This window comes from Miniopterus schreibersii (genome assembly GCF_964146895.1).
Source record: "Miniopterus schreibersii genome assembly, chromosome: 5".
NCBI lineage: Eukaryota > Metazoa > Chordata > Mammalia > Chiroptera > Miniopteridae > Miniopterus > Miniopterus schreibersii.
This window is the reverse complement of record NC_138106.1, coordinates 78322742-78349593: the sequence shown is the minus strand read 5'-3', so window position 1 is coordinate 78349593 and position 26852 is coordinate 78322742. Positions and strand designations below refer to the sequence as shown.

General features: G+C 37.8%; 1 protein-coding gene across 12 annotated transcripts in view; it reads left to right on the top strand.

Moving 5' to 3' along the window:
* ROBO2 (roundabout guidance receptor 2) overlaps window positions 1-26852 on the top strand; it is a 556155-nt gene that overhangs the window by 513643 nt on the left and 15660 nt on the right. For 10 of the 12 annotated variants that reach the window (XM_081138222.1, XM_081138229.1, XM_081138230.1 and 7 more), the window contains 3 exons: window positions 4798-4954; window positions 12905-13165; window positions 17032-17240. In XM_081138222.1, coding sequence (XP_080994348.1) covers window positions 4798-4954; window positions 12905-13165; window positions 17032-17240 — 627 coding nt within the window. Of the gene's footprint in view, window positions 1-4797; window positions 4955-12904; window positions 13166-17031; window positions 17241-26275; window positions 26459-26852 lie in introns of all 12 variants that reach the window. The other 2 variants (XM_081138224.1, XM_081138220.1) reach the window with 1 other exon arrangement.

The window sequence follows — 26852 nt, the reverse complement described above, 5'->3', positions numbered from 1 at the left end:
CTAAATCACAGCTCATGGTCAGGCATTTCTCTTTCAGGACAGGACAGTTTTTTCCTATTGAAATCATGATTGCACGTGGGGATAGACATCAACCACTGTCACCTTGATGCACCAAGTGTCCGAGGATATATTTACTGAAAAACAGTGTCATTTTACTAAATACTGTTCATTAAAGAGCAGGTGTATTTGATCTGCCTTGAACCCTACTTAGGTGTCAAAAGAACTTTACATTAAAAAAATCATATGGGGAAGTCAACTACATGGTGTGGACAATTGAAAAATGAGTTCAACTAAAGTGCAATTGGTTTTAGAGATTTTTCATATTAGGACTTTAGTGATATGCCTTCCTATTTTTGGACAATCTTTACAAAATATCGTGTAAAGGATTTATTATCTATTAAATGATGTTATTTGAAGTAAAGTATTGACACCATACTAAACATGTATGTTACAATGGGACATTTCCTTCACAATCAATTCACCCTGCAAAATAGTCTTTCAGATTGGTAATTTTTCTATGCCATAAATTTTAATACCTATTTGAGATATATCAGCCAAACTGCCAACTATAATGTAGGTATTATATAGCATGTGTAGGGAAAAACACATTTTACTGGACAGAAATATATACCTGTCATACTGACTATCAGTGATGTCCTCCAGGCCCAAGGTGTTTACCTCTGAAATTCAGAGGTCGCAGTAGACACACTTTAACTTCCAACCATAACATCTACATTGTATACTGATGAATTTATCTACACTCTTCTAATTAATTCCATGTCTCTACTTGCTTAACTTTTCATATTAATGATATCCCATTTTTAAATAAATATCTTTAAACTACAGGTTTTTAGCAAAGGACTGTAGTATATTATATGTTGCACAACTATCAGGCATCAAGTCCATAAAGAGTTAATTCTTTTACATCATTAGGGTAACATTTACTAAACGACTTTTCCTCAGGAGATAGAACCCTTTCAGTCTGAAAATGTTAATGCTTTTTTTTTTCACTCCAAAATGGGCCATTTGCTCTTCTTACCTATTGGTAGAATTAGATACATTATAGAATCCAGAAAAATTTAAACATCTGTTATGAATTTAAAGTGACTTAATAAAATAGATGACTTTTTTGAATATCCTTATATGCCATTCATACTGTCATTTATTTATAATGAGTCTCACAATTGCCCTGAATAATTAAAAAGTAATTTATCTATTTTAGGCTTATTTCATTCAAGATATGTAGAGTCTTAAGCAATATACATATAAAAATACCTCCATGCTCCATGCTGTAAGCCATGGAATACATAAGACCTGTGAATCCTCCATAAAATATTCTGTACGTGTTAATTGCTGCCGAGTTTTAGAAGTTATCTTTTGAGTAATTGTAAGCAGAACAAGATTCACAATAGTGCTTACTTCTTTTTGAATCTATTAATCTCTTGAGTGACATTTACATATATCTATGCATTATAGTAACTACCTCATCTACATTTGAATACGAAATCACTTAAATCAGTGAGAGAAAGCATTCTTTAGGAGGTGGAAGCAAATTGAGTATTCCCTTTTTAGTTCAGTTCAATTGAATTTAATATTACAGACTTCATTTTATTCTTATAATCATGAATATGTTTCCTAAGGCTCAAGTTTAGGATCAAACTGCCCTACGGTTATCTAATCATATCATATTGTAAGATTTTCTTAATTCGTGCACAGTCATGAAACCAATTTAAAGTAACTGCAGTAATAAAGAAAATTGGACATTTCAGAATTGTTCGAGTGAATTTCTCATCCTCTTTGAAACTTTTATAATTTATTCAATATGTAATTTACAAACACTTTTGTTAACAATCCAACCATTAAAAAATATAAAAGAAAACTCAGATCTTTCAAAAGAGCAACTGCATCATAATTATATATATAATATATATATATATATATTATATTTATATGGCACAATATCAGCATCAATGACTAAATATTTTTATACAGGAATATTTTAAAAAATAGTCTATAATCTTAATTTGAAAATGAGCTGTTTTCATAATTTTCTTTGCATAGAAAAGTTCAGCATAAATAAATGTAAATCCAAATATTTACATTTTGGGTTGAGGAGCGATGGGTCAAATATATTTGCAAGTCATCAAAATATGTTCTCCTAAAGTGTAATGCAGGCAGTGTTCACTTTAAAATGCTTGAGGATCTTTTGTTGCAATTAACAGCAACAAACTATGTCTCACTTAGCTCCAGATTTAGATCTCAGATAGAAAATGTAATTTCCTTAGCTTATGACATATGCCCACCACGATGCTAAGAGCCCATCTGTCTTGGCTTGATGCTATAAGACAAAGCACATTGATTGATAGTCCTTCCAAGACTCTCCCACAATAAGAGCACAGAAATTTTCCCCAAAGAGAGGTATTTGAACACTGGATGGAGACCCTTACAGCTTCCCTGGATGAATCAGCTGTTTCCACAATACATTTTTTAAAAAAATATATCTTTATTGATTTCAGAGAAAGGAAGAGAGCGGGAGAGAGAGACAGAAACATCAGCGATGAGAGTCGGTATTGATCGGCTGCCTCCTGCACGCCCCCGACTGGGGATCGAGCCCACAACTGTGATGTCCTGGATCCTAGGTCGATGCTCAACCACTGAGCTATGCCTGGCCAGCCACAATACATTTTCAAGTCTGTTGTTTGAGTTGATAATGGCTTTCTTGACCTTGAGTAAGGACTTCAGTAGAGTTGGGTTCAGAGCTCCAGAAATAGTAATTTCCGCAAAAACAGCTGCATTTAAAATTGATTTTTCTTACCATGTGAATATGGGCCATAGACACTCAGAAAGCACCTCCACTTTCTCATGTATAAAATGGAGGTGTAAGAACTTGCCTGTTGGTGTCGCTCTGTTCTGGTGGTGAACATGTAACATTTCTAAAAGTGCTACGAAGAGAGTAAAAAACATTGCACACTTATAAATATAAGGAATAAAGGAGGCACAACTAGAGAAAAAGCTATGGACCATGTGTCCCAACCCATTCCTCTTTTAATTGTTGAAATATAGTTCTGATGCAACAGAAGAGAATACAGTGCTTGTTTGGGTGGGTAACCAGGAAACAAAGGATTAAGGCTCATCTAACTTAAACAAAAAAATTAGAGACATGAATTCAAACAAGTTTATTGCTCTTATTCTGAGAATCAGGCTATGCCTGTGATACTCTTTGGAGTTGGAGGAGTTGGGTGGGGTAAAGGCTGTAGACATGGGTAGAACCTGGTTTGCTCTGAGACAGAGACAATTGGCATATTTATTGGACATTCTTTACATTCTGAGCCCTTTCCATACATTGTCTCATGAAATCCTCAAGATGCCTAAAGAAGTAGTAACTGTATATCTGTTCCACATGTGTGGAAATTGATTGAGGTTGTATCTATTGAGTAACTGATCAAGTAGTTGAGAAACTAACCTTTAAACCCAGAGATCAAGCTCTTATCCTTGAAGTTGAAGACACCTGTTCTCCTTGCTCTAAATACCTCTCATTCTGCCAAAGATAGAAATGAAAGGAAAGGTGAAAACACTTTGTTTGCAGGAATGCTCTTTTACATATGTGTATGTATGTGCACACTGCATAGAAAACAGACATAGTTCTATAATTGGCAATATTGTATATACGTCAGTTTAACAGTTTAATCATTTTTTGGCACTTAAATGACATAATTTTCTGAATTGGCTGATGCATATTAGTAATGGAAAGAAGGGAGCTGAAGTAGACTTCTAGTGCTAGAAGCCCTGATACAAATATTTGATTCTTACAACTTTTAGTTCCAAAAGATGAAATCCAAGGAGTCGGCACCATTTGTTGGAAGCCTAGCTATAGGCTGCTGTGGAAATGATGGAAGTTCCTCAGGTTCCCCTTGGTCATCCTGCTCAGGACGTATTCATACCTGCATCCACAGTGGTCCATTTAGGAAGAAACTTTATTTACTTAACCCTGAAGGAGTGAAAAATTTGGCACTATACAAATGATAATGTTTATTTTATATCTTATTAAGCTCCTATAATTCCAGATACGGCCTGTATGCTGTGGGGTTACTTTCAGCTCATGCTTTGTGCATGGATTCGTTTGTATTGCAATGGTAATGAAACTGATTACTGTGTTTCCATTCATTTTTCCTTCCTCTTTGGAATTTAGGAAATACTATGTTTAAAACATCTGGGAACTACGCTCCCTGTATGCAGAAAAAAATTGTGTTGTTCATTAGTTAAAAGTTATATAAACATATTAGTGTGAAAGATTTATAACTTATCCTCCGGTATAGCCAATTGATTTTTTATCAGTTACTTTTAAGAGAAAACTGTTACTCGCCTGGATTAATTAAATTGATTAAATTCTAAAGGAAAAGTTTAGCCTGCATTTTGCACTGGGAGAGATTTATGCAAAAGAGCATTATAAATGCACTAAAACCTGACATTTGAAAGAATTTGTTATGGCCCATTGTTTCACGTAACAATGAAAATGTGGAGGCAGCACCCGGGGATAATCAATAAATGTGCTTTTCCTAGAGCAGCCACGTTCTTGGTTTACTCAGCTCTGTCGTTAATGCATTGGGAAAGAAACAATCTCATTTTGAGTGATTTATAAAAATGTTTTTCTGATTGTATCGTTTCCTTGTTTATAGCTTTTAACAACTATAACATACTGATTCTGGTGTTTTGAAAACATAGATACATCTTCCCATCTGACGTCCTTTGTTTCTTCCGATATTTTGTATGTCTGAGTAAATGCATTATCACTTTCAGGTGGGAAAGGTGGAAAAAAGAAGAAAAATAAAAACTCCTCCAAACCGCAGAAGAACAATGGATCGACTTGGGCCAGCGTCCCGCTGCCTCCCCCGCCTGCGCAGCCCCTCCCCGGCTCCGAGCTGGAGCACTACGCGGCAGAGCAGCAGGAAAACGGGTGAGCGGGGTTAGATGCCACCAGGACGCCGGGCGTCCCTCCTCCCTGTGTGCACGTCTGCCTTGATTTACCCTGTGTTCTCCTCCTGTCCCCCCTGCCCCCTTCCCAGCCTGCTCACCGCTTCTCCCCCCTTTCCTTGTTTGCACCAGCTATACGTTTTTAGCTGATAAATACAACACAGCACATACTGAGGCCTGGACTCCTCGGCATCAAGTGCCTTAGATTGTCTGCAATCATGATAATGCAGCCTCCATTTATAATATTGCCTGTTAGTTTGAAAGCAAGTACCCACAGCTCTGTGAACTAAAGAGCCACTCCTGAGAAGGGCCGAAAGGGAATTAAAATAACCTCCTTCATCATCCCTCGCAGCTCTCTAATGACTCGGTGTCTGGCCATAGCAGGGCGCCCGCGGGGGAGCTCGGTCACAATGGGATAATTGTAGAGACCTGGCCGCCCGGCAGAACTTTAATCACCAGCCTTGATGGGAATTTGGGGGCTTGGACAATAAAAGACAGGCAAGCGCTGTCACAAAACCTTTTTAAGTAAGAAAAAGTCCTTTGAGGGCCTTTAAATGCGACCAGTTTCCTTATTTTTTCCTAAACATCTCACAAGAGTTAGTTTGTTTTGTTCTGTTAGTTGTCGTGTTAATAGATTGTAAAGCAGAAAGACACGGAGACGTTTGATTCTCTAACCCAAAAACAAATAGCGAGTCAGAGGAAACATACTCGGTCCCTTTTTCTTTTTAACACTGGTAACCGCTCTGTCTTCCTCAGTTTCCAAGGTCACCATTGTTTTTGGATAAAACTGAACAGTACGGAATAAAGACAGTTTCTCTTTTTCTAAGTTTTTCTTTATTTAGAAGTTTTTAGATAAAAATACTAATATTAAACTTTTAATTAGATATTAAAATTCAGTTTATTTGAATAATGGTCTATTTTCTGTCTTGTTTCACATTAAGATCAGATGCACATGCTTATACATTTTTCCTCCTTATTTCTTTCTTTTTACATAGCTGCTGTCTTGTCTTTGAAGTCTCCAGATTAATTTTGCTCTGTCACAAACTTTGTATCCATCAAAAGACCTATTTGCTTTTTCTTCCAGTTATGTAATACATATACACATACATATGTATACTGCGTATACTATATGTGCATTATATACACAGATATATAAATACATAGATAGGCATATATATACATATGCATATTTCTATATTTTTTATATATCTTTCCCTCCAAAGCACTTCATTCACTTCTATAAATTATGGCTCCCATATATAAACATATTATTATTTTACTTTTAAAAAATAAGTTCACATTTGAAATAAGAAATTAAGAGCACACCCCTTTTCTCTGACTTAAATACAAGATTCTGCCTATGATCTTATGTAATTCATATTGGTAATATAAATGTGTTAATGTTACATGAATCCTGGGCAGAGAAAAACAAGATGTATTATTCCACAAGAAGATATTACTTTCAGGGCTTAGAAATCTTCAGTTTAAAAAGTTTATTACTCTTAACAAAAAATAGCCGTTAAGTCTTAACCTGTCAGTAAACTGATAGCAAAATTCAATTTCCTTATATTTTGGATTCAGTTTTTTAAAGACTAACACTTGAGAATTTTTATTTCAATTGTTTGTAATGAAAAAAATATTTAAAGCCAATATGACAAGAATAAATTAAAATGAGCAGATTTGGAAAGGCTTTTTCCATTTCCTGTTTTAGTCTTTAAAGTTTTGTTTTTCCTAATGTGAAACATTATAGTACTGAAAAGGCAAGGTGTTTGAACGCTTCCTAGACTATTTATACTCTGGTACTCATGATGTTGACATTGGCTGTTTTGCAGATGGGATCTTCTATACGGTTGTTTATATGCCTTGATTTGAAATTTATGCAGGTTTAAGGTTTTCTTGAGACACAAACAAAAACTTTAGAACTCACCTTTTTTGTTTTGAATAATTTTTATTTTGAACAACCAAGGAGTCTGCAATTGCACTTCTTATGGCAATATATTGTTTTTGTGTTTGTTGTTTTTAACATATCATAATACAGAATTTATTCAACACTCTTTTTTTTCCAGGTACATAAGAAGGGCTAGTTTCTGTGTTAAAAGGAAAGCCACAGAGATGACAGAAAAGAATACAAAATTAATAAGGAAGATCTAATCCCTGATCTAGGGAGCTCATAAGAGAGGGAGATAGAGACTGGAAACGACACACACACACACACACATTATTTTGTATTAGCAATGTGCATACAATAATAATTTACATACAGAAAGGGATAATCACATACGTCAGGTAAGGCTGGGGCAATCCTACAGAAGTTGAGTTTTGAGGTGAATCTAGAATTACCTATTTACAAAGAACAATGCCCAGAATTGGGTGGTTGGTGCGGGCCAGGCTCCGAGTCAGAAGGAAAAGAGACAAAGGTGGTGAGACATAGGCCCTAACCTAAAGTAAACTGTGCGCCAGGATGGATCGCTACCCAGTGACTACAACAAAATGTTATTACTAATGTTGCCATTTGCTGTGCAGGTGAAAAGAAAATGTTCTAGCCAAAAGCAAAAAATAGATATGAAATTCAAGAGGAAGAAATAAAATTTAAAAAAATAATAAAAGCATAGCCCATTAGTCTGCTTTTGGCACTTTCCAGTCCTTGTAAACCCCGCCGTTTCCTAGTCACGGTTACTTGCCTGTCCTTTATTTTTCATCATTCCTTAAGCGGTACTCACCGCGTTTCATTCTGGCTGCTTGTCTGTGGCCTTCCACAGCTGGTAGCTGCTGCTCGAGGTTGGTGAGCTTGAGACACGCACAGGCCGGAGGGAATCTGAGAGGCGTCCTGAGGACAACCCTGAAACCTCGCGTGTCATATAGGGATTCCGATCGCTAGGTGTGGGTGATGCGCTGGAGGACAGGAGGCTGGGCGTAATGAATGGCATATTGCAGCAGGGTGGCCAATATCATGAAAATGATAAGCGAATAAAATAAGAGATGGAGGGACAGGGACAGATTCTGGAGATACGCCTAGCTGAGAATAATCACAATCTTGGAAAGATTGTCTCTTGTTTTTTTATTATAATGTTTAGTATTGTTTCTAAGAAGTTGGATATTATCAATTTTTCCCCAAGCCCTTCTTGGGTCATTTTCCCCCACTGTACTAATATCAAAAGTATCAAATCATTGTCCAAATGGAGAACGTATTTAACTGTTAATTCAGAGCCATAGCAACAGTGGTGAATGTTCTCTCTCCTCAATACGCCTCTCAACTTGACAAAAAAGTGTCAAATATATTCATTTTTTGCTATAAATATAAGGTACTTTTAATATCATATGATGCTAGTAGAAATTTAGTAATCGTTCAGTAGAAAACATGCTCTGCTTTGTTACTGCAATTAGAGATCGGCAAGCTTTTGCGGGTGTTGAACTTTATTGTATTCTTATTGGGGACTTGGTATTTGTAGTTGGCTTTTAACAAGTCAGTTCACATGCAACACTGATTTGTTGTCATCTTTCTCATTGTTCACGGGCGAGACAATATGATGCCTCACTTCACCGACAACGTCAAGGAACAAAAGCTCCTCCAGGAAAGGTTGCCCAGGAGAAATTCTGTCTGGCAGTAGAAGCATTTTCACAGTCTTTTTAATGTTACTGCTGAAATTTCAGCGCTCAACTAAGATATGTATCTGTAAATGTGAAGAAAACTCTAAAAACAGAGCTATGCTTTTCATAACATTTATGGAGACATCTGTTACTTTCTTGCCCATCGTTAGAAATCGCATGAAACCCAAGTAGTTGTTGTTGTAGGACGGATTAACACAGGACTGCGTCAGAGATGAGGGACAGCAGCTAATGACCCCACCATGCCACCTGCTCCCTGCCCAGGTTTCCTTCATCTCTCCTCTTATGTTCTTCCTCTCTAGTCTTTCTTTTATTCCCTCTGTCTCTGTTTTCTACATCTTGCACAAACCACTGGCAGATATGAATCCATGGACTTGACTCAGCTTTGCTTATGTTCTCTCTCTCTCTCTTCCTCTCTCTAAACATATCCTTGGGTGACGATAAAAATAGAAAAGAAACCTAAGCATTTATATTTTTATTTGTTTGTTTGTTTATTTGTTATTATAGTTTTAATGCTCATCTGAAGATATGTTTTTATTGATTTGAGAGAGAGAGAGACAGAGACAGAGAGAAACATCGATGTGAGAAACATCCATTGGTTGCCTCCTGTACACACCCCGATCAGGATTGAACCTGCAATCCAGGTATGTACCCTGACTGGGAATTGAACCCGTGACCTTTCTGGTGCATGGGATGGTGCTCCAACCAACTGAGCTACCCAGCCAGGACCTAAGCATTTTTTATTAATGAAGCAATTTATGTATTTTTCAAATCAATAAATATGTTTATCACCTAGAGTTTTTAAGGCATTATGTCAACAGTGGCCAAACAGGAATAATTCAGTGTCATAACTTCAATGTTGCATAAATATACTTGAGAAAAAGATACTCTTAATGTGTGAAAGTTTAAATACTAAAATAAGTTAGACAATAGTTAAAGAATCCAGCATTGGGCATGGCCTAAGACAATCTGTAATCAATTTTCAAGTAAATGTGCAAAAATATTGTCAGTGCAAGTTTAGAAAGTAATATATCAGTGCTAGTTGGCCACATGAAGGAAATCTTTATAAAAGACACAGGATTTATCCTGGAGCTTGAAGGGTTTTTAAGATTAAGGAAGGTGAAATTGGAGGAGTGCAGTTTATTTGAAATAAGTTAAATTCTTTAAACTAGTGTACCAGGATGGAAAAGTACAAAAGAAAGAAGAAAATAAACCAATTTATTTTGAGCAAGAGATTCTTGTTGAAAGGCTGAAAATCAAAAACAAAACAAAACAAACACCAAACAAATCACCTGAAAAGGTAGGTTGAGACTTAGACATTTAACAGGCAGAAGAATGAAGAGCAGTGAATATTTTATTCAAACAATTCGGTTTTTATAGACCAGTTCTGAAGTGGTGCACAGGATTCATTAGAGGGTGGGGAAACTACAAGCAAGAAATCCAAATGGAACAGTGGGTTAGAGACTTTTCACTCACCAGAATTTTTTCTTCAAACAGGAACAGTGGCATTGTTTTAGAGCAATAGATTTCCTCAGCCAGGTTGTTTTTAAGTTGTCGGTCAATGGGAATACAACTTTAACCGATGTATTTCCTAGTAGGTGGGAAAATTTTTGCAACATATTAAAGTGTGCTTGATTATACTAAAATATAGATGATATTTCTGAACAGATATTCCAATCAGGGCTTCTGAGACAAAGTCTTCAGTTTGCAACACATTGAGACAGAGGATTACTCAGGTAGCTTCAACAAGAGAGGAAAACTGAGCAGCCAAAGGTGATCTCATTCCCGGTGAAGGACCTCTCAGTAGCTATCCATCACCCACAGGCAGAAGTCCAAACTCCCCATCGGAGCTGATGAGGCCCTGCGACCCGGCTCTTCTCTCCCTCTCCTGCCCATCGGGGGCCAACCTTCACCTGTCAGCTCTTGCCTGTCAGAGAACTATTTGAGTTCCCCAAATACTTTCCCTTTTCTCTTTCTCCAGACCAGCACATGTGTTACTTAGAACATCTTCTTTTCCAGTGGTCAGCTAGCCTTGCCCAACCGCAAGCCTAGTTCCAGCCTCCCTGCTCTCTTCTTCCTAAGTATTCAATATTGCTGATTATTTGCTTGATATCGGTCTGCCCCGTTGGATTCCTTGCTCTGTGCATAAAGCCTGTCACCTGGCTCATGACTGTTGAGTGAAAGGATGATAAATTCAGGTTTTATAATACACTTTGTTTTTTAGATCAGTTTTAGATTAACAGTGAAATGGAACAAAAAACACAGATTGTTCATGTACTCCCTGCCCCCGCCCCTTTGCAGAGCCTCTGCTACTATCAGTGTCTTGCACCAAAGTGGTACATTTGTTAAGGTGATGAACTTACCTTGATGCATTATTATCACCCATTAGGATTCACTCTGGGTGTTGCACATTCGTGGCTTTGAACAAATGTGCAGTGACATCTCTTCCCCATCATGGTAGCATACGGAGTAGCTTCACTGCCCTAAAAGTCCTGTGCTCTGCTTGTTCCTCTCTCCTTCCCCTTAACCTGTGGCAACCACTGAACTCCTTGCTGTCTCCATAGTTTTGCCTTTTCTAGAATGTCATACGGTTGGAATCATAGAGTGTGCAGCCTTTTCAGACTTGCTTCTTTCGCTTCGTGATATGCATTTAATGTTCCTTATGTCCTTTCATTGCTTGATAAGTAAACCTCTGTGTAGGCTTTTTGATAAATTCCGTTTTAAACAAAATAAGTGAAAAGACACTTAAGGGCAAATATTCCAGAATCTTCTGGACATTTTCGAATTAGCACTAGTAAGGGAGCTAAAGACGAGGTGCACACGTCTGTGTAGCTCACCCTCTTTTCAGTTTCTTTCATGAAGGCCTTCCATACGCAAGACACTGTAATCAGTGCTGGAAATGCGGAGTTGGGAATTAGAGAGTTCTTGAGTTTAAGAATCTCACAGCATAGTGGGGAAAAAGACATGAAACAAATAATCTCAATATACCTTGGGGAATGCCACACTATGAGTATTAGGGAGTTATGATCAATGCCATATGAGGGGCCGAGAAAGCTTCACAAAGCTCACGTTTGAATTGAACCTTGAAGGAACAGCTGGAGCTTACAGGTAGATGGTTGGAGAATAGTCATATACCAGTTTATAGTTTAGACAAAGTACCGAGTAGGCTGGTGTCGTGGAAATTAAACTATTACAATAAGCTGATCAGATGGAGAGGGTTGTTTAGGTCCTGCTAATGCATTTGAACTTTTTTCTCATATTAGCGATAATCACTGAATAATTTAAAGCATGAGTGTGATGTGGATGAAGATTCTAGAAATATAATCTGTTTGCTTGTGTAGAAGACATGAAGGTGACATCTCCAAAGACTAGGAGACCCAGTGGGACAGTTCACACCCAAAGGAGACTGATCTCTGATGTGGAGGAAGCAGCCAGATGTAAAAGAAAGATTTGGAAAGTATTTAAGGTTGAAGGCGTAGGAAAATTATATCTAGTATCGGTCATCTTATCTTATGTCTCTTTTTAAAAGAACATTAAGGTCTATTTGATTTATGAAAATAATAGTACTACAGAAGAGATGTAAACAGAAATACTACTGATTTTGTGTCACAAGGAAAACTTTTAGAGTTAATTTTATAATTCTCTGACCAGAGTCCCTAAAAACATGCTGTTTTAAAATATGTTATTTTTCTTTCAAATATACATTTTATAGGGTTAGGTTTTGAACTTCTGTTTTATAGCTGTTAGGTGTTGAAATATAAGGAGGCATGAGTTTCTACTAAGAAAATTAAGAGAATCAAAGGACTATTGAATACTTTTGCAGCACAAAATCGTAATAATTAACATGTCATATGGATTGAAAGGTTGGCATAGATCTAGAACAAGAATAAATAAATTTCTCAAGCACTTCTCAGATGATCAATATCGGCATATTCTCTTGGTACAAGAGGATGAACGGAAGAAAGTAGTTAAATGTGCAAGCACTCAATTATTTAATCGTCTTTAATTAGCAGTTTGTTTTTTCCACATGAGTAACTTTGTTGGGAAGTTATTGCCTTTTATAACTGTGGGGTAACAATTAGGTAATAAGATCCTTTAAGAATAAATTGAGATATGGAGATAGCAGATGTAATTATGATTAGAAATTAAGGGAACAGCCAGGAGATTTACGGTGGCAACACTGATAACTGGAAATCGGGAGGAGATAAACTGAGTGAACCGTTCAGATACCCTTGTTACCACTGTGGTGGTTGCTTACGGCCAGTATAATTGCGCGTGTGCACGTGTGAATATTCTAACGTGCTTTTTTGGTCTCATTTAATTTCAGCTATGACAGCGACAGCTGGTGCCCGCCGTTGCCGGTACAAACCTACTTGCACCAGGGCATGGAAGATGAGCTGGAAGAAGACGACGAGCGCGTCCCGACACCTCCCGTCCGAGGCGTGGCCTCGTCTCCCGCCATCTCCTTCGGGCAGCAGTCCACAGCAACGCTCACGCCCTCCCCACGCGAGGAGGTGCAGCCCATGCTGCAGGCTCACCTGGACGAGCTGACCAGGGCCTACCAGTTTGACATAGCAAAGCAAACATGGTAATGCCCTCAGCAGGCCGGGGGACCCGGGCTTTCGAAACATGGAGGAAGGAAACGTTCTTTCGCGTTAAAGTCCCAAGGGTCTCATGGAACTGTACAGCTGGGGTTAGAAAGGCCTTTGTGCAACTTTTTAATTATCTAGATGAGGAATTGACCAAAGAGATGCTAAATAATATGACCAAAGTCACAGAGCTGGGTAGAGTGAGCGGAGCAAGAAGTTAGATCTGTTGAATTTCAGGCTGAAGTGCTTTTGGCTACAGCAGAGTATTTTCTAATTTATAGTTTAACTTCAATTAGCTTATCCTTGGACTCACTTCCAACACCATGATAAAAGTCTCCTCTCAGATTCTTTCAAGTGTCTATAATTAATTCTGCACGTGGTTGTGAATATATAAAAGTAAGCTTCTGTAAATCACCTATGGTCAGTGTCAGTTATTAAAAGACCTTCTTTGGGCCGAATTAAATGAGAAAGGAAAAATTACAATATTAGTAACAGTAAATGCATTTAAAAACACAGAATGAATTACAAATCCCGATTGCTTTCTTTCTAATAAATCTATAAACCTGCAGAAGGTATAAATGGAAATCTACTTAGTGTCCTGGGAAAATATGACAGCAATACAACTGGGACCAATCCTCATTATTTTGTACAGTTATTTTTCTCATTTGCTCTCTCTTCTCCCAAATAGTAACATAAAAGTCTGACTCCTAAAAATTACATCTTGATGATATATCTTTGATTATCTCTTTTTGATTTATACCTTGTGCTTGAAGTTAGAGTACATTCTTATGATAGAGTATTTGCTTCTTTTTGATAGTTTTGGCTACTGGGATAAGTTGATAAGATACATTTTATTCACTGTATTAAGGAACTATTTATTTTAAAAACACAGTTAAATATACAAAGAGGTACTAAAACCAGGAATTTCACTTAAAGCTTATTAGAAACAGTCTCTTTTCTTAGATTTAGATATTCTTGAATATTTTTCTCAATTAGATGGGTTTTTTTGCAAAGATTAAACACTATCTATTTTTAAAGTGTTATTTTGTATCAGACTGCTTTATAAAACACCCCTCTTTTAAGTTGAAGCCAGCTGCTTTACAAGCCAGAAGATTTCCTTCAAGTTAACTTCTGAAGCTCTGTAGTTTAGTTACTTAAAGCACAGGTTCTAGCTCAGGGTTCTCAAATCCGACTGAATTTTGGAATCACCTGGACAGCCTTACATATATCGATACCTAGGCCCTATTCCGGATATTCTGATGGCTTAGTGTGGTTTTCACTGGGGGTAGCCAGGCTGGGGCCACCACCATGGCCACTATTTACTAGCTGTGTGACGCTGGGCAACTTATCTAACATTTCTGGGCTTCAGTTCCCTGTTTGTAAATGATGTTGGTCATAGTAATTGGTTCATATATAAGTCCCCAAGAATATTCTCTGGTTCAGGAGTTCACTAGAAAGACCACAGAGCTCACAGGAAGCTCTTACACTGGGTTACAGTGTATTATAATGAAAATATGCGGAGTAAAGTTAGCCAAGAAAAGATGCATGGGATAGAGTCCCGGACAGTTGCAAAGACAGAACTTCCAGTTGTCCTCCCAGGGGAGTCAGGGAGAGCATTCCTTTCCTGGCAACAGTGTGCACCAATATGAAGGAGCATTGCCCACCAGAGAAGCTCGCATGAGCCCTGGGGTTCAGTCTTTATTGGGCTCTGTCACACAGACATGCTGACCACCTGCATGGCTGACCTGGATCGCCAGCCCCTCCAGACGGCCAGCTGACCCCTTGTGACTCGAAGACCCTACCATAAGTCTCATTGATAGACTTTCTGGAGGAGCCTAAGGCCTCCAAGGAACAAAGACATTTTTATCAGACAGAACATGCTAGTGCTTAGAAATTACCTTCCCAGAGCACAAGGCAAAGGCCTACCTTCTCTTTAGGCAAGGACAAGCTTATTAATACACATCACAGCTTTTGTGAGAATTAAATGAGTTTGCACTTATATTGTACTTTGTAAAGAATCTAGCTTCTTCAAGCCAACAATCCTCCGGAATGTCATTGCTGACTCCTGGGCAGGGATATGAGATGCCAGGTGCTCACCCAGGACTTGCCCTTCTGGAGTGGAAGCACCTCCCCATCTGGGCTGCACATCAACACCCCAGGAGAAACGTTTACAAAGTAGTAACCCCCAGGCTTCAACTCCAGGGACTCTGCTCATGTTGGCCCCTGAAGTGAACAGCACAGTGCCTGCCAGGAGGAGATGTTTAAAAATGTTACATGAGTTCTTTCCGTATTTCAGTGTATCTCCCAATTCTGCCAAACTCAGGGAGTATTGTTCACCCCTCAATGTACCTCCGTTCCATCAAAAGGTGTCAATAGTGATGTAGGATAGAGGGTTGGTCTGTCTGGTCCTTCCCAGAGCCAAGGGGCCCACCCTTAGAGGGGGAGTCATGTGTGTAAACATCACCTTATAGTCACTTGTTCATCACTTGGCTCACTTCATCTTTGATCCACAAACAGCATTCGAGGCCACTCTTCCAGCAAGGTGTAGTCATCCACACTCAAGACTTTTGTCAGAGTAGTTAAGGAACTAATAACCATGGGGCCTCACATTCCCAATCTGTTCAATTAAAGATGTGGGCCTGATGATATTGAGGTAGCTCCCGGAGTTAATATATTAGGTGGTGTTTGTTTTTAATTGAAAGACCTAGAATCTTGTTAACATTGGGGTTAGCTACAAATTCAAGAATGCGTTTGCGAGAGGAATATTAACTCTAGAAGAGTGAAATATTTTTCCTCACAATGCAAAAATTAAAGAAAAATGATCTTGTATCTTTAAATAAAAAACTAACAGTAAAAATTTATATATCACTTGTTTCCCATTTCCTTAAATAGCAGAGGTTTTTTTAAATACTTTGTTTCAAAGCAAAAAAACACACAAAATGCTTAATGTGGCCAAACATGTGGTATATTCACTCTTTAATGAGGATAAGAAATGAAATGTGTTTTTGTTTGGCATTTTACTGCTTAGAAAAAACTCTTAAATATGTGCAAAGTGAACTGAGGGAACCCCAGTGTCCGGCTCTCTATTTTACTAACCACATGATTTGAAGCAAGTCATTTAAATTTAACTTCGCTTTAGTAAATTCTAAAAGAGAGTTCTATCTGCTTCACAAGGTTGGGATAAAGTCACTCTCCATTGCAAAGGGTTTATTGAGCACCGTATGTGCTGAGCTCGGGGTGCTGAGATGAGTCTCTTCTGCCTTCTGGAGTCTAAGACTTCGGTGGGTGACACAGAGGCACAAATAAGTAGCTACAACACAAAGTCCTCATTCGTACCCTAAACCAGTTTAAAAGTAAAACAGGTGTCAGCCTGATTCTTGGAGGATCATGCAAGAAGAAAGCTTTGTAGGGCAAAGCTTGTGGTTGGGGCCAGGGGCATTGGTACCGGGCCTTAATGTGACATCTTCTGTTCCTGAGGGTCAGAAGGTCACATAGGTTACACAGGTTGAGTAGAACTTTGATACAAAGCTGGGAACAAAATTATTATATTCTTTTTGAACCAAAGCACAGTCAGCTTTAAACAGTTATTTGTGACAAATATTTCTATTCTCCTTTGGAAGATTTATTTATACTAAACAGTGCTGGATCTGCCTTCTTTTTCCCTGTGTGTCATCCCATAAATGCCACCTGAAGAGTGTGATAGTACAGGTTGCAGGTGTTGCTTTTTTGCAAGTCGTGTGTACGTAGACCATTGACTCTGCTGAAATGTAAGAAAGGACTGTGAGCCTCAAAATAATCAATGGAACACAAGAAGAGAATTTTATGGGATGTTAACAAATTTATTTTTTCTCCATTTAAATTCTAGGCACATTCAAAGCAATAATCAACCTCCGCAGCCCCCGGTTCCACCATTAGGTTACATGTCCGGAACCTTGATTTCTGACTTGGAAACAGATGTTCCAGATGATGATGATGCTGATGAAGAGGAGGAGACTTTAGAGACGCCCAGGCCCCTGAGAGTGCTAGAGCAGACACCCGGATCCAGTATGGACAATCTGGACAGCTCTGTGACAGGTAACAGAACGGATTCAATAGGAATAACTGGCCTATTTGTAGCACTAAAATGCATCAAAAATCGAATTCTTTCTTATGTAAGATTTATTCCACTCCATCTATCTCTGTAACATTTTAAATGGGTTAATATTAAACACAAAACTCAAAAAGGATTTGGAAACATTTTTGCTTTGCTGCAAAAATGATAAGAAAATTTCATGAATTTTAAAAAGCTTTAAAGACATGAAAGAAAACTCAATTATATCCAGGGCTTTCATGAAAAGTTCACTGCACTGGAGAACCAAGTCTATTATATAAAAACCTTGACTTTTAGAAATGATCTATTTTGTATTAACAGGGACAACAAAAGTACAAAGTGAATGCAATCTTAACACCCTCCTTGATATTTTACTCTGTAAAATCATTCATTGATGAAAATAAGCAACTCTTCAGAATAAGTATTTCTAAGGTTGCACAGGTATTATTTTTAAAAGAGTGGAGAAACTGGAGAGCGAGATAAACCACACGCTTATGCATTTCATAGTGTTGGGTCCAATAACTGCTTCTCTCCCAAGAAAGGTGTCCGTCTACCCTCTGGCTCCCTCTTCCCTTCACTGAGTGGAAGGCTGCAGCTGGGGCTCCAGCAGGAGCACCTCAGTACTGCAACTTATTTCTAAGGGTTTGAATTTATCACATTTTATTGGGAAAATTTAAATTCTAATACATACACAATGACTATGGAAAAAAGTAAACATTCAGTCTTTCTATCCATTCTTGCCCCCCCCTTCCACACACACGCCTCTTGCATGACCGTAAAGACATAACTCCTAAAAATGTAAGTTTGCCTCTGCATGTCATTGTGTCTTCTCAGAAAACTACCCGTTTCTGCCTTTACCTTGATGCTGTCCTTCATCGGAGGCATTGCATCACAGTCCCATTTCATTTGTTTTCACACCAGCAGCTTCCCAGTTTGCACAGGTTTTGCATTATGTGTTAGAGTTCAAAGAACCTTGATGAAGTCTGCGTTCTGACGTGATGGAGAAGCGTGAGTGCCTAGATGTCCCCTCCGCATCCCTTCCTGAATGACAGAATGTGTGACGCATCAGCCCACAGTTCAGTTCTTCTTCTTACCTGGGGGCTGTCTGCTTGCTAGGCTAATGAAAATTTAGGAGCCGCAGATATACAGCTGGGATTTGAAATCCAGATCTAGCTGAAGGTGGCAGAGCACAAGTTTAAGTCTGTGAATCCTGAGAGCTAACTTATTAGTACACTGTTATGTTCAACCCATTTGCCTGAATTTCTACCATGATCTCCTTCAGGGTAAAGTTCTGCATGTTTTTGCATATCTCACTAATGACACTGAACTCTTTGCCGTTAGGAATGAGGTGGAGAATTGCAATAATAATACAAAAAAGTGAGCTGTAGCCCATGTAGTTCTTTTATTAAATATTATAATTTCAAAGATGATAAATATACCTATAAATCAGGAGAGTGACATTTTCACTTTTACATACTCACCTGTTAGTAACGTGTTAGACTATCTAATGTGACTGCAGTTAAAAACAACTTGTGTTTCTTCTTGTAGCTTAGTATACTGTTCATTCCAAATGAAACTTTTATTGCTAAGAAAGCAGTCTGTTTTCCTACTTGAATCTACTGAATCCACTGCTTAATTACGGCCATATATAAAAACTTCTGGGTGTTTAGGTATGAGTTCTGTGATGAATTTGTTCAACGAACAATACATCTGTTTAGTAAAAGAAGTCAAAAGCTACACAAAATTAGCCGAATAGGAACCTTTCTTGTTTCTTTCATCTTTCTTTCTTTTTGGCTCTACAATAATAACTTTATGTAGAACATGTGATCAAAGATTTAATTTACTTTCTGTGGTACAAGTATAGTATAAGTTAAATAGAAAAGTAAATATATTTTCTCAAAATAGTATGTGTGTGTAGAGAGTGTGAGTGTGTATAGATGCATGTGTGTGTGTGAGTATGTAGATAGGGCTTGGGATTATATGTAAAATGTGCATGTGAGTGTGTGTAGGTGTGTTTGAGTGTCATTAGGGTGGTGAGTGTGTTAGAGTGTGAGTGTGTGTGGCGATGACCCCGAGGTAAATGTACGTAAGGACCAAATATTATAGAAATCCGCATGCTAAAGAATATTAGTCTAACGTGTTTATGTTTTCTTCAGACACTTAAGGCTCGATTAATGGTGGTAAGTGAGGTGGGCAATAGGTATTTAGGAGAGGATTCTGATCTTACCATAAATTACTGAGTTCTAAATTTGTGTGTGGTGTGAGTAAATTAGTCATTACTTCCACCTGAGTTCTCTGTTAGAGATATTCATGAAACTAATGATCATTTTTATTAATTAGAACTAACAGTGATATTCCATTCCCTGAAATTCTAGAGTCAATCAAGTGATATTTCAATTATACTATAGAGGTGGGCTTCTAAACATGTACATGAAATTATTCAGAGTTTTGCTTGGATATATTATATTCCAACAGCTGCCACATTGAGGAATATCAGCAGTTAACAAAGGTATAGACCCATATTTGTAAAGAAATAAGTATATTAATTTCAAATATTTTCATAACAACTAAGAAACTTCTTAAATTTTAACATAATGGAAAAATGGAAAATATCAGTAGTTTCATATCTCATCTGCGTCAGCCTGGTCAGGCTGCTGTAACAAAATACCATGGACTCGGTGGCTTAAACAGCAAACATTTATTCTCACAGTTCAGGAGGCCGGGAAGTCCAACATCAAAGTGATGGCAGAATGAGCTCCTAGAGAGAACTCTCTTCATGATTTTCAGACAGCTGTCTTCCCTTTGTATCCTCAAATGGCAGTTGCAGAGAGAACAAGCTCTCTGGTCTCTTTCTGTAAGGTCACTAGTCCCATCATGATGACCTCGCACTCCTCACTTCTTCTAAACCTAATTGCCTCCAAAGGCCCCACCTTCAAGTGCCATAACCTTACAGGTTAGGGCTTGAACATATGAATTTTAGAGGGATACCAACATTCAGTCTGTAAAACTCAGTAATGGAAAAGGTATTTGCAAAACTGTTCTATTATTTATAAATTCCCAAGACAGACATTTATCGAATGCCTAATTCTTCCAACCCTTGGCTAAGAATTTAGATTTAATAATAATAATTATTGTTATAATAACTCGCACATGTATAAGCCTTACTAAGTGTAAGGCACTCTTGTAATCAGTGGTCTGGTCTTTTGTGTGAGCCTTAGTGAGCTAAGAATGTTTCTTAGATTTTTAAAAGGCTATAAGAAAAAAGAATCAATCAAAAACAAATACCATATGACAGAGAAGGCAAAGCCGAAAATACTCAGTACCTGATACTTTTTCTAAAAACTTTGCTGATCCCTGTTCTAAAGTTTTAATATATATTAACTCATTTAATCATCACAACCTTACTTTTATTCTCTTATTTTCAGAATCGATAAACTACATACATAAATACTTGCTGAATTTATCGGGGTTCCAAGGTTAATCACATAGGTTTCAAGCGCAGCTCTGTAACGCCTCACCTGCATGTTGTACTGAGTCTAGTCTCTTTCCACCAGCACTTCCCCTCCCATTACCCTCTTCTACCTCCCCCACTCCCTTCCCTATTTGTTCTCTTTTTATAGACAAGGAATTGAGTCACCGAAGGGTATAAAGCCCTTTTCAATGTCACACACTTGATAAGCGGTAGAAGATGGTTCCAAATCAATCAATCTTACTCTAAAGATAAGTTAGCATAATCCCTGTTCTGAAAACGCCCAAGTTTTTCTAATCTCTGAATGTGGCACATTTAGGAGAAAAATGATTTTCCAGTCCATTCTTTAACATGTCTCTCCCTCTTTCATCTCCACATATGAATAAATACAACATGTAATTTTATCTCTGTAAACATTAGTTTTTACCCCTATATGCTTAATCAAGATCAAAAACATTAATTTTTTTAGAAAAAAACTTTTATTGATTCTTCCCATACTCAGTGCTATGTTCAATTATCGTTACTCAATCTAACAAAATTTAACTCTATCAGCACTTTTTTTTAAAGAAAATCTCATTTTCATTTTACTTTGCACTTATAATTGAAGCCTAATTGGTCGTAGAAAGTATAAAGATGCCTTGGTCACTGCACATGACACTGTCTTGGCTAGAAAGTGCACATATAGGATTGTTTCTGTCTTCAGGAGTAGGCCTGAAAAATTTCTCCGTAAACGCCAAACCCACATTTGGGTAACAGGATGGGAAGCCTTCAGCACTTCTTTCAATAATTTTCATGGTGGGAGGCAAATGTAAGTGCTTCCTGAGTTTAATGGCTCCACCACAGGAGAAAAGAAACAGAAGGCAACGGGGAGGAGGCAGGAGGAAAGCGTCCTGAGCCTGGGGCCAAGGTTCCGACTGCGGCCTCCGTCACAGAGAGTGAGGCTGAGAGTGAGCGCTGGGAAGTCGAAGGGAGAAAGAGTTTCCTTCGCGCTGGGCCCCACATAAATACCGCAGCTGAAAGGAAATTGTGACTCTATATTTTCTGTATTTTATGTCTTTTGAGGTTTTTACTTGAACTCCCAAACCAGATCATTTTGAAATCAATAAAACCTGGCAGCCTCAGCATCTTACTGGACCACACAGCTTTTAGAAAATTGGCCATTTACAAGTGTGACCTGACTCCTTGCTTTTGTTGCAAAGAACTTTAGGAAAATATTTCAACATTAGAGAAATGGCAGAAATATTGCTAAAAATAATGAAGTCATTTTCTTAGACTTCCTCCACAGCTTCGATGTATTATAAAAGAAATTAAATATGAACTTCAAAATGTAACAGATAAAAGGGGGATGTCATCTATTCCGTTTTTGTCTGAGTGGAGCAAGTTAACAGGTGTGAAATGTCCCAAGGAAAGTACTTTCTAATGTCTTATTTTACTTTCCGTATGTATTACAGCTATCTTTCTCTCTGAGAAACATAGACGGAAATTGTAGCATATTCAATATTTTTGAGTGAAAGAGGGGCTTCCAAGGATTAGACAAGTTTTTCTACATTTGGCAGAGGTTAATATTTGGATTGATCTGTCCAAAGACACTTATAGCTGAAGATTTTACTTAATAGATTGTTAGATAGATTGCACTTACTAGGAAGATTTTCTGGGTTAAATATCGCTGAAAAAAATGGGGGATACCCAGTGTTTGTATCTCATAAAAATGGTAATGCAACAATTAGCAGGGTCATATTATAAAGCATAGACTTTACTCTAGCCTAATGGATCTAAGGATAAGCATTTATCAACAAGGAAGGATTTAGCATAAAACGACATGTAAATGAATTGATGACTGATCATAAATTAATTTTAGTGCTGAGATGTAATAGAGACACAGCAAGATGCCACTTTATCATGGTATTTTACTGCTCACTAACATTTGAGCAACAACTTAATGTCCTGTATGCAGTTCTTCTCTAACAACTAGAATAAATTTGAGGGGTGTTTTTTGCCTTTCAGCAATTTTAAACCTGAGAAATTTGGAAAGATTGAAAATGTAGACACAAATAAATTTCGCTATGTGACATAAATTTATTTTTCATTAAAAGTTTAAATATGTATTGATTATGTTTGGGGCTATAACATGTCAGGTTGCTATGGATTACTTATAATTTGTGCACATGCTCCACCTGAGCTGTTTCGCCTAGTGTCATTTTCATTTTTATGTTTACATTAACATTTATAAAAGAAAAACGATGATCTCAAAAATGCTTACTTGCTAATTCATGAATCAATGTTTTCCTTTTCTTCCACTTTTTTTGTGCTAGTTCACATAAATCGTTAAGTCATTCTTGATGTTTAAATCTGAAAAATGAGAAAGTATGGTAGGCACAGGGAGGTGAATTGCCCACCATGGCCAGGTCTCTGGTTCACATCCCCTCGACTCTGAAGTCACCTATGTGGTTTCTTTGCTCTTTCAGAGGGAAGGAAGGAAAAGTAGCTGGTGCTCCTTCTACATTCGCAAACACTCATTTGAAGCCACGTTTTCCGTGCTGCTCTCTCTTCCCAGGGAAGGAAACAAAACGCCAGGGAAAACTGCAGGAATAAGTGGAATTTCTGAGGGCGTGGCAAGGAGCACTAACAGTTGAGATCAATTCAGAGCAAAGACACAAAGGCAGGAACCTAGTTGCTCTGCTTCCAATTTGGCAAATTTGTACCTGGAAATCCTCATAGAGAGGATCGCAGGGAGATGAACAGGGTGTCTTGGAAAGTCAAGCTAAACTTCCTCTTGAGATCTCACAGCGTGGCCTTTCTTTAGCGGCAGCTGCAGGGTAGGATCTTTCCTGAGGTTTACAGGCTCTGAGACTAAACTTGTCAAAATGCTAAACCTTCGGACTAGAACCACGCAGCAAGCCAACATAAATAGACCCCAAAAAAAGCAAATAAACAAACACAGACACAACTGTTTCTTAGAGAAGTCCGAAGAAAAAGCGAATTGCCACTTAACGTAGCGTCATCGTCTTAACTTGAATAGGATATTAATAAATGTCAATATTCAGGTTATCAAAACATAGTCAAGATACATATAAATTAATCTTTTAGTTTCTTCTTTTGGGTAATTGCATCACTTCTTTCTCCATTGTCTAAGTAACTGACAAAAGTTGACTAAGATTGTATTTCTTATTTAATTTTTCTAGTTCTTATGAGCACATTCTTTCTGGAGCTAAAATAAGGCTATCAATAAGAAGTGACACATAGGGTAGAATCACATATAGCATTTACAGTGAATAATTAAAACATTGAAGACATTTCATTTAATATTCCCTATGTTTATCGAAATTTCTACTGTGCAAGGTTCCTGCACAAGAGATAGGAGAATAAATAAGAGACACTGTCCAGAAGAGGAAGCAGATCTGTGCAACAAGCTGTATTGATAGGGATCTGATGTGCTGCCGTGGGAACTCTGCTTGAAAAACGCAGGAGGCAGAGAGATTGATTCTCTTCTAGACAGGGTTGAAGGTGAGCTGATAAAAGAGATGACATTGACTTGGACTTTAAAGTTTGCCAGTGGTTAATAGAGTCCGTCACAGTCCAGAGGTGTGTGCTATGTGGGCGAGGCAGCGGGCTGCAAGGCCCTGAGAGGGAGGGGCTGGAAGGGGAGGCCGGGCTGGACACTGCAGCATCTCACACTCCTCATTTGGGGTTTGGATGTGGCTCTGGCAAACTCGGACGCCTGCGAATAGAGGGACACACTTATGTGATAAATGTTTCTGAAAATTAATTCAGATGACAATAAAGAAGATGGAGGGACTAGAAGGAAATTCGTTGGGAACGAAATTGAAGATGTAGGAAAAGAGCTGCTTGTTTGGAGAGTGAGTTGCAAGTAGCTGACACAGATGTGTTTGCAGATGTTGAGTAGACATTTAGAAATACAGAAAACAACATAGGAGGGACTGACTGGCCTGAGCTTTCGCAGGTCTCAGAACTATCCTCGGGTCTAGGGTTTCATACTCTTCTGTGATCACTGACTGTATCACTCTGATATTTTCTTATCTACTGTAACATTCTATTGCAAAGCCTATTGCATCATTTCTCCCTTCCTTTTGGGCCGCTGGTCCTTGACTTGTGATTATGAGCTCAGAAACGGTCCTCTCGGAGAAGGCTCGGCTGCTGGCGTTATCTTGGCTTCCTTTCAGTGGCCTGTGTCAAGGGAATTGGTTTGAAAGTAAAAAGTGCATCTCTGTGCTTTTGGCAAATAGAATCAGAGCTCTGTCCTTTCCTGCTACACTTGACACCCTTTTAATTTCTCAGGTCCTTCTAATCCCTTCGTTTTCTGTTTTCTCTGTCTCAAAAGTGCATGGACCCTCGTGATTGCTTCCTGGCACCTTGACTAGTACAAATGCTTCATGATGGCAACACTCCTGACTATACTTTTGTCTTCTAAATATGGGAGAAAAGCAGAAAAATCTATGGCACTTCACTTTACATTCTTTTATGTAAACGTGCGTTTGGTATATTTAGAAACCTTAAGTTAGTTTTTGATAAATACTTTAGTGCTTCTCTTTAAAAAAAATTGAATAAACATTTGGTACTTTATTGTGTTATAAATTAATGGTATATCAATTGAAATAACTATTGTAATATTAATTGTATTATATAATAGATTCAGGTTTCAATGTGCTTAGTTTAAGTAAATTATATAAAATTGTAAATGACTTGATGAAAAGTTAAGAATAAAAGTTATTTCTCAGTATATTCATATCTTGCAGCTCTTTACACATAAAGCTAATTTTTGTCCTCTATTGCATGTTGCATTTTGCCAAAGAATCCTTATTAATGCCAGTGATATTCTTCATAATGGTTAACTTTCCAAAATAAAGATTATTATTAAAGAGAAAATGGAAGTTCTTAATTAGAAAGCATACTGGGCTTTGAAATTAATAGAACTTTTCAAAGATTCATTTTTCTTATGCTCTAAGTCTATTTGTTCTGGTGTTATTTGTACTTTTTTGTTTGTTTGTTTATGAATGTTCGCTGTTGTTTCCTGCATAATTAAATTTTTACTTTAAAATCTTGAAATAATTCCAGCCCTTCTACAGTGTACAAGTGTAGATTTCAGGCAAATTATTGTTAGAGTTCAAAATTAAATTCAAAATATATGTACACTATTTCTTCAACTGACTCCTTGATACGGTTACTTTAAATACACTATAACTTAGTCATTCAAAAGTGTTCTTCTCTGAATTGTAAAGTATATATAACAATTCTCTTTTGGAAAATGATTATGTAATAATTTTAACAATGTAAGAAAGGAGCCATGTAGAACATGCTCTGTTCATGTGTTGCCAACAGATTCAGGTTTTAAATAAGTTTCATTCTTCTACAGTAGGAATGTTTAAAACGTGAATGATGCTTGCATGTGGCTAAAGAAGCGATGATGACACCAGATTTATGTCAAGAAAGACTGAGGAGTTGAGGCAGCCAGTTTGTTCACTGGCACAGTGTGTACAAACAGATGAGCTCTCCAATATCTGCCACTCACTAGACAACTACATTTGTTTTTAGGTTCAATGGTAAATGGATGGGGCTCTGCATCTGATGAGGATCGTAACTTTTCTAGTCGTAGATCTAGTGTAGGTAGCTCCTCAGATGGCTCCATCTTTGCCAGCGGCAGTTTTGCACAAGCTCTGGTGGCAGCAGCAGATAAAGCTGGCTTTAGGCTGGATGGAACCAGCCTTACGAGAACAGGTTGGTAGACTCCAAGTCAACACTCTTTGCATGAGAGAATCTTGTTCTTTCGACACTGAGCTGTTTTTCTTCTGTCCTTTCTCCTCAGTGAGTCTGGTTGAAAGGATTTCTTTAATATGCATGACCATAGTTTGGGTGCTTAATTACCAGAACTCTTCTGATGCTAGTTTTGCAGAGCCAAGAATAGGCTCCTACTCAACACTTTCCATCCTTTATTTCCCTTTCCCTTCATGGTTCTGCTGATTAATTGGAATATGCTTCCTTTTTATATTACAGCAAAGCTGCAACTAAGATTGCCATTAAATTTTCAATAACTCACACTTTGCAAAATTCTCACAGAATCAATAATGTACCCAGTGATTAAAATTATTCAGCTTTTATCTTCATTACTTTC